Here is a 12,674-nt window from a genome sequence, read left to right as displayed (position 1 = left end):
TGTATTGTAGTTGTAGGAATGCTTTGCAAAGCAAAGTTCCCCTCATATAAAATTTGTAAATTTTTTTGCCCGTCCAGCGTCCACTTTTTCGGCACGCCACAAAGCACAAACGCTTTGACCAATTCACACTGTTCACACTTAAATTAAACCTTCCAAAAATTCGTGTGATGCAGGCTCTCTTTGGATTTCGACCCTAACATTGACGGATGTGCCAAAAACATTTTTTTGGACACAAAAAAAAGTCTTATTCAATTCAATTAATTTCTTTGACATCAGGAGGTTTCCACAACCATGCTACTACTACCGGTCCAGAGTTATGCGAGTGCTCGCGTTGTTTTGAAAATGAGAATAATGTGAACTCTCAGGGTTCGTTTACATGGTGAGATTACGACACATTTCATGTTTGCATTTACATGGTTCCGTCTTGGTTCCGTCTCCATTTGAACAATGTCGCAATTCTGCTTGCAAACGATGTAATATTCATGCCAGGCCCTAGGGGTCACTGCAGTTTACAAGGCAACAGCCAATCGAAGCAAAAGCGTCCACAGTTTTTTCATTTGCTTCAAAAGGCACAAAAACACAGAGATATATATTTAAATTGAAAATATTACAAAAACTATATTAAAGATGACGTTCCACCATGTTTGCTGTTTTGAATGTTTAGTAGCAGCAACTCTGCAAGCCCAAAGTGACTTGTGCGAGGGCTGATGACATCGGAGCGAGAGCGTTCCATTTATATGGTTGAGGCATAATCCCCCCAATCGAATTGTTCCGCTTTGGAGGCCTGATTCGAAAGTTTTTGCTATCTCCGTGTAAAGACGAGGACATTCCGGGACACAATCGTTATGGCTTGGTGTCGCAGCATACCTATGTAAACGGCCCCTATGGCAACCGTTTCCTAGCCTTGCGACAGATAGTGCACAGCTTCATAACTGATGTATGTTTTCTCTTTCTGAGCCTACTGTACTATCGATCTGTCCGCATTTACGAATGGATATCCACTATCCAGTAGAATTGGTTGTTCGTTACAACTCTACTTCAAGAGAAGCCAACATCCATCCATCCTACCCCGGAGTAGCTGCTTGATCTCTCTGCTTGCTTGGGTTGCAGTGAACTGATACACGATGTCCAGCGCAGTCTGGCTGTAGGTGTTACGCACTGTAGCGTTTATACCGCTCTACGCACAGAAAGGGAAATAAGACAATGAAAACAATTGTCACTCAATGATGTTTGAAACACATGATCAGTTTTACTGCATCACTTAGGGTTAATTACATTTCTACAGGAGAAAAACACAAGCAGTTATTTCAGAACCATAAGGCGCCTCGACATAATTAAACTCAGTGAGCTGTGATCTTAACTATGATGACTAAACAAGACCAAAACCACATACACATAACACTTTAGGTCAGATGAACAACGATGATTATATTTTCAAAGAAACTCAGTAAAAAGAATAATAACTTCTCACCAGAGCTGGGTAGTAGCACGTTACAGGTACTTGAGTATCTTTTTGAGAAAAATGTACTTCTAAGGGTAGTTTTACTAAGCCACAGTTTTTACTTTTACTTGAGTAGATTTGTGAAAAAAAAAAAAAACGCTACTCTTACGCCGCTACTTTGGGCTACACAAGAGTCGTTACATTTGTCCTCTTTATTCTACATATTAGATTTTTTTTTTTGCAGCAAATCCCAATAGTAACGCTACTAATTTCACCAATGAGACGTCGCAACAATAATCACATGACTCCATGACACCAATCAGACACAAGCTTGTGCTCTATGATCACGCCAGCCTGTTCAATCACGTGCCGTCTTTGAAGCAACGTAAAAATTGAAGTATTTGACATAGAGCGCTGCCCTCAACATGACTCAAAAGCGTGGATTCAAACCTCTCTCCCAGTTTTTATTTAGCAGCGATTAACCACGGAAAACCGGAGATATGACCCTTTTAATTTCATAATAGTAACTATGAAGGAACTAAAGTATTCACTATTTCAAACTAGCAACTATTTTCTCCACTAGAGGGCACTCACGCTCTTTGGATGAATAATGCTTCATTTTTTTTTTTTTCTCTCTTGCTGGAATTCAGTGATTTTTTTTGTATTTCTTTGGCTTAATGTGGTAATGTAATGGGTTATTGTATGGCATCATTATAACAACAGTTTATATAGCTAAGTGTGTGTTGAGGGAAAACAAAACTACCATTGATAAAAAAAAAAAAAAAAAAAGCAGTTACTAACAATGTTACTCATTACTTGGGTATTCTTTTTACTGGATACTTTTTTTTTACTATTTTCACTTGATTAATATTATTTTTGAAGTAACACTACCCTTACTTGAGTAAAATTTTTGGCTACTCGACCCACCTCTGCATTTCTCCTTAGGGCATTGGTCAGCAACCCAAAATGTTGAAAGAGCCATATTTGACCCCCCCCAAAAAAAAACAAACAAAAAAAAACTGATACAGTATGTCTGGAGCCGCAAAAAATTAAAAGCCTTGTATAAGCCTTATAATGAAAGCAACATTGGCTTTATGTATTAGCTGTATTAGCCTACTATCAAAAAGACTAAGTAAGGCAAAAAGGCTACACTAAGGCTACAGATACATTATTAGCCTTCATGATTAAATGTTTATTTTCCCTGCAGTGGATCCTATAGAGAATGACGCACCACGTGACTACTCAGTTGTACGATGCCACCTCAAGTTTAACTTCATTACAGTATTATTGAATTGAAAGAATGTTTATGTCATGTTTGTCCTACAGAAACCATCTTAAAACAAAAAATATATTTCCCTCCCCCATCTTTTTCCACTTTCAAAAATGTTTGAAAAAGCTCCAGGCAGCGCTAAAGAGCGGAGCTGCGGGTTGCAGACCCCCGCCTTAGGGAATGCAAATAGAAAAGTTTGTTTTCATGCATGCTTTTCTCCAAAAGCTGAGTCGCATCAAAATGTTACTAGTAAAAATGCATTACTTGCATAATCTCACCCTTTTTCTCTATTTCTCTAAATCTTGCGCTTTGCTGCCAAGCACTTTTAGTCGGAATAATTCTATTACACTGATTTGATGGGATTTTATAAGACCCTTTAATGACAATTCCATATTTTCTAAAGTGCCCTTGTTAAAACCTTTAGACCTTCATAGTTAGAAATGGACTAGAAATACACAACACGTTTAGAGAATAAAAGTTCTGCCGATAGTATGGTAAAGATCATTCAACTTCTGTACTGCTTATTCTCACAAGGGTTGCAGAGTGGAGGTATTGGAGCCTATGCCAGCTCTAACTATGGGTTGACCTTGTTGCCAGCCAATTGCAGAACGCATATAGACAACAACCTATCAAAATCACAACTAAGGAGAATTTGCAGAGTTCAATCAAGCATGCATGTTTTTGAGATGAGGGGTGAAACCGGAGTACATGGAGAAAACAGACCACAGATCACTTTTCCACTTTGCATCAGTCCATCTTAGATGAGCTCGGGCCATAGAAGACAGCAGCGTTTCCAGGTGTTGTCGATAAATGGCTTTTGCTTTGTATAGTGGCGTTTGAAGTTGCACTTACGGATGTAGTGCTGAACTGTATTTACTGACATTGGGTTTCTGAATTGTTCCTGAGACGATGCAGCGATACCTTTTACATAATGATGTCGATTGTTGATGCAATGCTGCCTGAGGGATCAAAGGTTACAGCAATTCACTGTTGGTTTTCGGCATTGCTGCCTACATACTATGATTTCTCAAAACTTTTGATGACATTACAGACCGTACAGGATGAAATTCCCAAATTCCTTGAAATGGTACATTAAGGAACTTTGTCCTGAAACTGTTTCACCACTTTATCATGCACTTGTTCACAAAAAGATGTACTCAACCCCATCTTTGTTAGCGAATGAGTGACAAATTCAGGGAAGCCCTTTTTGTACCCAATCATTGCACGCACCCGTTCCCAATTAGAGTGCTCACCTATAGGATGTCCCAAAAAGGTCTTTGATGAGCATTCTTTATCGTTCTCTTTCTTTCCATCCGTCCCAGCTTTTTTAGAACGAGTTACAGCCATTAAATTCCAAATTAATGATTATTTGCTTAAAACAAGAAAGTTAAAAACAGTTTGAAAATTAAATACCTTGTATTTGTATTGTATTCAATTAAATATTAGTTGAACTTGATTTGCAAATCATTGTATTCTGTTTTGTCTGAATTGTGGTTGTAAATTGCTTTCTCTACAATTTGAAAATTTCTCCTCTTGTCAAGCGAGCAGAACATTTCATAACTGAATTTTGTGAAATCCATCATGAAAAATTAGATAAGATAAATCTAACATTTGCACATACCGACAGTAGGTTGGGCGCTTTTTATGCACGATATTTGTGTTTGGATTGTTGGCGTCATTTTTAGTCACACCCCTCTCTTTTTGGACAATCTTAATTGTATCCTAACCCACCTCTTACTCAAAGTTAGAGAGACATCTCACATCTCACCCGGGATCCTCATGAAGATAGGCGCTCCCACTTAGATAAAAGTTCTAAAAAAAAAAAGAGTTCAATTAAGTTCCACTTACTTCCAGCAGGAGTCTCACCGCGTCGGTCTTGCCGCAGAGGGCAGCCTCATGCAGGGCAGTACCCGCCTTGGTTTGTCGGTTGATGTCTATTCCCGACTGGATCAACAGTCTGCCCACGGAGAAGAGACCGAGCCAACAGGAGTGGGTAGAGCAAGGAAAAACATGTGGATATGATGATTAGAGAGTGTGACAAGCACTTGAGAGGCATCACAAATGCAGACCGATGAACCACACTAAGCAAGCTTTGTGTGAATAGCACTGATGAAGAGAACAAAACCAAAAATGTAATTAATCAGTTGTAATCTGCTACCCATTTGTATTTTATTATGTTTGTTCAAACAGAACATGTAAAAGGATAAACTTTGCTATCTGCTGAACAATTTTTATTTTATTTTATACTTCTTGTCATAACCACTGTACAACTAAGCTGTTGTTGACAAATTCCCAGTTGAATATGTACATAAACCATCAGAAGCATGCATAACATTTTATAAATTCATGACCATACGCAGAGTTTAAGGTTGGGCCGGGGAGGCTAGCCACCCCCCACCGGTGGCCGAAAACTGTCTTTTCTATATATAATTTTAAAATCAAGAGTTTTCCGGTAAAATATTGTCTATAAAAGTATAAAGCAATAAAACAACCAACCAAAATGAATGAAATGAACAAAAAAAAGATACTTTTATAATGGGTAGAAATTTGTATGATCCATATTCTTGATTTGTGTTATTATTGTAATTTTACTCCTTGCCACTAGGGGCTGTCAAACGTTTCTTTCCACTGACTTGGAGTCAGCTCCGGTACACTTAAAATGACAGCTAATCATGACACGGGTTGGTAGTTAGGAGGGCAAAACAGTTTTTGACTGTGGCTTAATGCTTTGTGCTCGAAAGGATTGTACTCATCTTTTTTTGTTCCGTTGTGAATACGTTTTTGAGTCTTTTGGTTTGTTACTTTTATTTGGATAAAGAGCTTTTGAGTTAAGTTACTAGACACCTCCAAAATAAACTAATGGGTAAGAGAAATGGACTTGCTGTGTATGCTTCGCTTCCTCAACTGCACTGGGCGCACATCCTCACAAAATTATTTTTCAAACAGATCATTTGACTAGCACCTTAGACGGTCATTTGCTTAGCTTATCCAAAACCGCCCGAGGACCAAAGAGGCAAGAAGGATATACGTAATTCTTTCAAACCTAAGCTTGCAGAAGCGAAAACAACTACCGAGCAAGAACCAAGGGTTGAAAATGTGGACCATGAAATGGGATACAATTTTTGACGGGGGTAACTACATTGGCATGACACCGGCAGGCATACCATATTCAATGGATGATGATCTTGGCAAAAAGTATAGCTGTCCTAAGCAGCCTGATTTAGAATTACCCTCAAGAATGATGGGAAACAAACAAAAAAAATGCTCATTTTCAACTTATTATCATAAATATTCTTGTAAATTAATTTTATTGCTGACACTGCATTTCGGGGTTATCAGATTACAGTAGATTGACAATTACTCAAAATGTTCCTGCAATCACAATAAACCCATGCAAAATATCTTGACTGAAATGGCTGCAATTCATTTACTGAGCTATTTTGTCTAATAGATGCTACATCTTATTGTCATTATCACCAAAAACGAGGCAACATGTATATTTGATGCATGCTCTAGTAATGACCACACTGTATAATATCAGTTGACATCTAAATACTGTATTTGTATTACATTCATTTTGCATAAGACCTAATTGCTATTGTTCGCATTATAGCAGTCTTATCTGCTAATCCATAACCATTGTTAATTTTTAGTTTGAATTTTTTTTTTTACGACACACTGTATTTGTTTAAAGTGCAATACTGTAATGTGTCATTCTGTGTCTTTGATTTGTGAGCAATAAATTGAGTACATATGATTGGGATAACATCGTAAGTCTCACTGTGACCAAAGGAGGCTGAAATGGAAGCTGTCACAAAAGACATTTAGTTTAATCTGTTTTTTAAACCTATTTTATTAATTAATTAATTTATTTATTTATTTTTCACATTTCAAACGTTAATTAACAACAGAAAATGGATATAAACAGAAATGCCCTCAAATTATGGCCCAAATCACACTCTTAAGTTTGGTTGTTTTGTTTTTTCATAGTATTTAAGTCGTTGCCCGCCATTGGCAGTGATAGATGTCACCAGGGGTGTTGGTTTGGTGTCAGCATTGGTAGGGACGATATTACTGTAATGCACATAATGCAAACGATCCAAATAAGGGACGACTACCTTGACTTGTTGTTCTTTGTGGAGGCTGGCCTGACCTCAGTAGTTTTGACGGTTGCAGGTCGGACTTTCAGTAGCAAAATTAGTGGTGTTTCTCCCACCTCCACAACATTGACGTTTTTTTACATGACTTACAGTGGCAGCTGCTGGCCCAAAAAAATTCTAATATCCCTCCTCTCCAAAGGGGGTGGCATGTTGTCGACATGAATCTGTCGGGGTTGTTTGAGTATGTGTGTGTGTGTGTCTTTGTGGCGGGACGGGGGGGATTCAAGTCATCAGCCAACCAAACGTTCGTTTGAGGGGGAAAAAATGGACCGGGACATTCAGCAAGTGAAAAGGGCTAAAGATGTAAGTCTGAACATATTGAAAATAATTCACTTAATAATGGTAGGGTCTATTATATCATTAAAACATATGGTAAAACAATTTAAATTACCTGTATATTTGAACTCTTTATATACTGAAATAAGGTTGCTTAAAAGTTGGTGGTGACAACTTGTTATGTCCCTACCGTCCCTATGCAAACCTACACCCTTGGATGTCACATTCATTTAAACTGGGAGAACTGGCTGTGAATCCTCATCTTCCAGTCCAATTGACAATATTTCATCACCATTGACGATGCCAGATTTTTAATCCATTTTTACTGGGTGGGGCGCATGAACATTTGTTTGTCAATAGCAGCCAAATAGTGCCTTATAAAGAGTTAATTGTGGTGATAAAGTTTCCAGACTTAGTTTATTGTGCAACCATGTTACACTGCTACTAGTTAGCAGTGTAAAATGTGCAACCATGTTACACTGCTACTGGCCAGCAAGTGTAAAATATTATAAATTGTGTAACATTTACCAGTCAAACAAAAATGTCATGTGGAAAATATCTGTAGGTCTGTATCTACGCTAACAACAATACACGTATCTGAGTACGATGGTGTACGTGTGTGCGCGTACCTGATAATGTCAATGTGTCCATTCTTGGCAGCCAAGTGTAGAGGAGATGTCCCATTGGGATCGGTGGTATCTCCTTTCTTGGGTTCCAGTAGAGCAGCACACATGTTACTTGACAGCAATAATTGGACAACCTGTACTCACATAAACACACACAGGAAAAACAACAGGTTTCCTGAATAGTTCTGATTATCTCCAGCTGCTATTAATTGTACGTAGCTCCTAAAACAAAACAAAAAAACCAACATTCCATACCCCGACTCTGCCGAACTCACAGGCGAGGTCCAGAGGTGTTTTGCCTGCGTTATCCACAATGCATGGGTTGGACTGGTGCTGCAGCAGCATTTCAGACTGTAAATGTAAACAATCCATATTTATAATATATGAATAGTCAGCAATATTGTGGTGGTGTCATTGGTGTTTTGCCATCATTGGAGACGTGTGTACAGTAGTGCTTCTCAGAAAACCTAAAAAGCATTGTATTATTTTTTTCAATAACCACAATAATTACCAATTAACCATTAATTGATTCATTATTAAACATTAATAAAAACATGTTTGTCAATAGAAATCACTGTTGAAATACAACTTTGACAATATTTTCCAGAGCCGATTCCGATGTGCATTCTTGGAAAAGTATTTCCATCCCGATTGGTGTCAAAAGCAGAAACAAATCCAACTGTCACGAAGAAACAATTGAAAACATACCATAATGCACAACAATTAAAAAAGAAATATACAGTGTTACCTCTACATACGAAGTTAATTCGTTCAAGGACCATGTTTGTAAGTCAAAATGGTCGTATGTCGAGCAGGATTTTCCCATAGGAATACATTATAATTCCATTAATTCGTTCCACAGCCCAAAAACCTACACTAAATCCTTAATAAATACTGCTAGTACTATTACAAATGGCAATTACAAATAGCAAAACACATTAATTATAAATACAAATCGCAATAATATAATAATAATAATAACTCCTATAAAAATGATGATAAAACGAACCGGGTTCTAATGTGGTGGATGTTTTTATCTGTACCTGAACGCAGTGCGTGGCGTGACTGACGTGACAAGAGAGAGGAGCGGTGCGGTTGAGTTTACTTTCCGTTTTCCAGAGTACACAGTCATGTGCGGCGGACAGCAGGCGTTTTGTGTTGGATAAGTTCTGAAATAAATGATAAAAACCTGACAAAGCTGGCGATTTCTTTGGCGATGTAACCACAATAATAATTGTCAACTTAACTTATAAAGACTGGCGAACGGTGGTCGAGGAGAACCGTGGACATGTATTGTTGAGCCAGTTCACAGATGCGCACCCCTCGCTCATATTTCGCTATCATTTGCATCATCGATTAGAAGGTAAGTGTCACCTTTTTCCTTGTTTCACCACCTGTACCAACCTTTTTGAAACCTGTGTTGATTTCTCTCAAATGAAAGTCAGCCATGCAGCCGTCTGCGGTGCTGTCATGTCGTCGTATTTCAAGCATGTCGTCGGATATAGAAACAAATGGCGAGTCAAATTTTACGTCAGATGTCGAAAAGATCGTGTGTTGAAGCAATCGTATGTCGAGGTACCACTGTACAGTGCATCTAAGGCATCTTAATGTACAGTCGTACTTCGACATACGATCGCATAATCATATGATCCTTTCGACGTCTGACGTAAAATTTGACCAGTCATTTGTCTCGACATATGACGACATGCTCGAGATATGATGTTTTATGACGGTGTCGAGATATGATGTCTTATGACGGTGTCATAATTTCATTGTTGTCACACAATACGGATGAATGGCGTATTTTCTTGTGAGAGAAATTAACATGGGTCCAATGAAGGTTAGTGCAGGCGGTGAAAAAAAGAAAAGGAAGAAGGAAATAATTGAAAAATATGAGAATAGTTTGCGAGTAAGTGAACTGGCTCAATGGCCGGTCCCCCCTGACCTCCATTTGCCAGTCTCTATAAGTTAAGGTGACAATAAAAACGCTTTTCTATTTACTATTAGTATTCGGCAAAGAAGTCACCAGCTTTGTCAGGTTTTTAATCATTTATTTCAGAACTTGTGTAACACAACACGGCTACTGTGCGCCGTAGCTGACGCCAACAACGTAATGAAAAGAAGTAAAACCTTCCCACTCTACCACACCTCTTTCTCTCTCTCGGTGGTCACACGGTGTGTTAAGGAACAGCATGAAAACACAACTGCCACATTAGAGCCCGATTGAATCATTAATAATATTAGTATTATATTCTGATTTGTTTTAATGATTTATTTGGTTTGCTATGTGTAATTGCTATTTGGAGTTGTACCAGCAATATTTATTAAGGATTTAGTGTAGGTTTTTGGTGCTGTGGAACGAATCAATCGAATTATAATGCATTCTTACAGGAAAATGCCACTCGTCATACGACCATTTCGACTTACAAACCAGGTCCTGAAACAAATTAAATTCGAATGTAAAAGTAAGGTACCACTGTTCGTACAAATCGGAAATTACATGCAGTTCACAGCTCACGCATTGTGAGGCGCTACAATGCCAGTTACTTTATAAGTGGAGCTTATCAGATGCTGCTGATAGCAAGCAACGTAGCTGAAGTTCAAAGTGTAGGCATTCAAGTTTAACTGTACTTAAACTCCGAAACTGCTGGATTTCCTCAACAGTAGCCCAAATTTTTTAAACCCGTTCAATGCATTTCTCTCTCACATCGAGTCTTTGAAAATAGCTCAAATGGGCGGAAACCATTGACGCCACTAGACTTGATTGAGAGGGGCAAATAAAGATTTACCATTTTGAACAAGCATTCTTTACGAGAACATGCCACTCACCACATCATAATGTCCGTGCTGCGCTGCCAGGTGGAGAGGAATTTGTCCTTCATCTGACTGGATATTAACAGATGATCCAGATTTTAAGAGCATCTTCATGGGTTCGGCCTTCCCTTGCCAGGCCGCATAGTGCAATGGTCGCATGCCTGTACAAGCAACACAAAAAAACTGTCACACTACAGTAAACCTGCACAGGTTTGTGTTTTGATTAATTCGATGTTTCCTTCTTACCTTTCTGGTCTCTGATGTCAACAGCTGCTTGTGACTCCAGCAACAAAGTGATGAGCTCCAGATTCCCATTGAGGGCCGCATGATGCAGAGGAGAAAATCTACAGAGGACACACACATGTATAAACAGGACCAGCATCAGGGTTAAATGGGTAATTTGCACCTTCTTGTGCAAAAGATCCTTCATTAATCTAACAGTGTAAAAAAATGCACACTTATGTTTAAATACTGTTTGAACACAAATAGATATATGCACACAGAACCTGAATACTGTAATATACGTAGGGCTGGGCGATAAGACCAAAGACTAAAATCTTTTAACATTAACAATGTTTCTCATATTTTTTTCTCCCTCTACGTTTTTTAAGATAACAAATTGAACAAAAGACCAAGAAAGCACAAAACAAGTTTAACTCATATAAGGCACACGTTGAACTCATGCCCGCCATTGACAACATTCACAGCCAGTACTCCAAGTTTAAAAGAATTGAACATTTGTTCATTCATTGGCAGCCCTCCCAATTCAAATGGATTGATGTCTATCGCTAACAATGGCAGTCAATCAATAGTTTTATTTATTTCTGCATTAAAGTACAGAAGTAGAACAACTACACTATCATTTATCTTAGGGGCCATTTACTTGGTGATGCTCAAAGAAAACGACAAATTTTCTGTTTGCATTTACAAGGTCCTGTCTTGGTTCCGTCTCCATTCCAACTATGTTGCAGTTCCGCGTGAAAACGATGTAGTGTTTTTGTTGCCTGGCACGGCCAGACTGTTCTCCCTGTGTTTTTCAAACACTGAGAGAATAGTCTGGGACCCAGCCCGTTAACGGCCTCTTGAGCAAGTACAAAATCAATCGACAAATCAGATTCGTTTATTTGCGTGACGTGTTCTTAACGAGCAACGTCACTCTTCCGCGTCGGAAGTCGTCTCCACGTCCACAACAACACAGATGGCGAACAGGAGAGCCGAGAATATGTTCCAATCCACGGTAAAATCAGTTTTAAATGACCAAAAACACATCGACTCAAGTCATTGACAACAGTCTGTCTCGCGCTAGCCATGTTGAATAAACGCCGCTCTCCTCGAATGTTTACTTCCACGCGCAAGTCCCTCGTCCCACCCGTCGCTGATTGGTCCACTCCGCTGTGTTTGCTGTGGCTTGCTCCGCCCTGGAAATTTTATCCGTTTAATGGTGGCCAGATTCAATAGCTGGAACAGCGGTGAGTCTGGAGTACCAGGCTAGTGTTTTTGTCGGGTCTTAGAGGCGACAGCTAATGATGCACTTCCTTGATAACAACCTCTTCAGCCCAGTGTAGGAGCACTTTCCGCACAGGGTGCACAATCTGCTCGGGGGGCCTGCTGATAACGTCGCAACAACACTCGTGTAGCATTTGGGAAATGTGGGAAGTCGGACTTTTCCAGCCTCCGACCAGGAAAAATATAATTGGAACGCCACTCGAACTCGTACATCCTAGTCGCAAAGTCGGGGGGTGAAAGTACCACTTCACAAGTTGCTTTAATCTGACGTCATTCGACAAAATGGCGCTCAAGACAACGTAGTGATGACACAATAATGAGGTTAAATTAAGTTTTTTCGATGCGCCAAGTGTTTTTTTCCTCATACAATAAATTAGCTTAATGAATTGGTATTTATTATTAGTATATTAGTATATAGTATTTACATCCTTTTAGCAAGGATGTAACTAAAGAAGGCAGTTACAGTGCGTGCAATTTATCTCAATCGTCATTATGAAAAGGCAGGTTTGCTGGAGGTCAAAATGTCTTTAAAAGGCCAAAATAAAAAACAACTGATTGTTGCTATCAACCATCTTTGTTGT

General features: G+C 38.9%; 1 protein-coding gene across 6 annotated transcripts in view; it reads right to left on the bottom strand.

Moving 5' to 3' along the window:
• Positions 1–12,674, bottom strand: part of caskin1 (CASK interacting protein 1) — a 136,608-nt gene that overhangs the window by 59,649 nt on the left and 64,285 nt on the right. For all 6 annotated transcript variants that reach the window (XM_057861268.1, XM_057861270.1, XM_057861269.1 and 3 more), the window contains exons 3-8: positions 10,834–10,931; positions 10,603–10,748; positions 8,029–8,124; positions 7,777–7,907; positions 4,560–4,668; positions 1,069–1,177 (exon numbers count right to left, since the gene is read on the bottom strand). In XM_057861268.1, the coding sequence (XP_057717251.1) occupies positions 1,069–1,177; positions 4,560–4,668; positions 7,777–7,907; positions 8,029–8,124; positions 10,603–10,748; positions 10,834–10,931 (689 nt within the window). The remainder of the gene's footprint in view (positions 1–1,068; positions 1,178–4,559; positions 4,669–7,776; positions 7,908–8,028; positions 8,125–10,602; positions 10,749–10,833; positions 10,932–12,674) is intronic.

This window comes from Corythoichthys intestinalis, chromosome 16, assembly GCF_030265065.1.
Source record: "Corythoichthys intestinalis isolate RoL2023-P3 chromosome 16, ASM3026506v1, whole genome shotgun sequence".
Taxonomy (NCBI): domain Eukaryota; kingdom Metazoa; phylum Chordata; class Actinopteri; order Syngnathiformes; family Syngnathidae; genus Corythoichthys; species Corythoichthys intestinalis.
The sequence above is the reverse complement of the archived record's forward strand: the minus strand, read 5'-3'. Positions and strand labels throughout refer to the sequence as shown.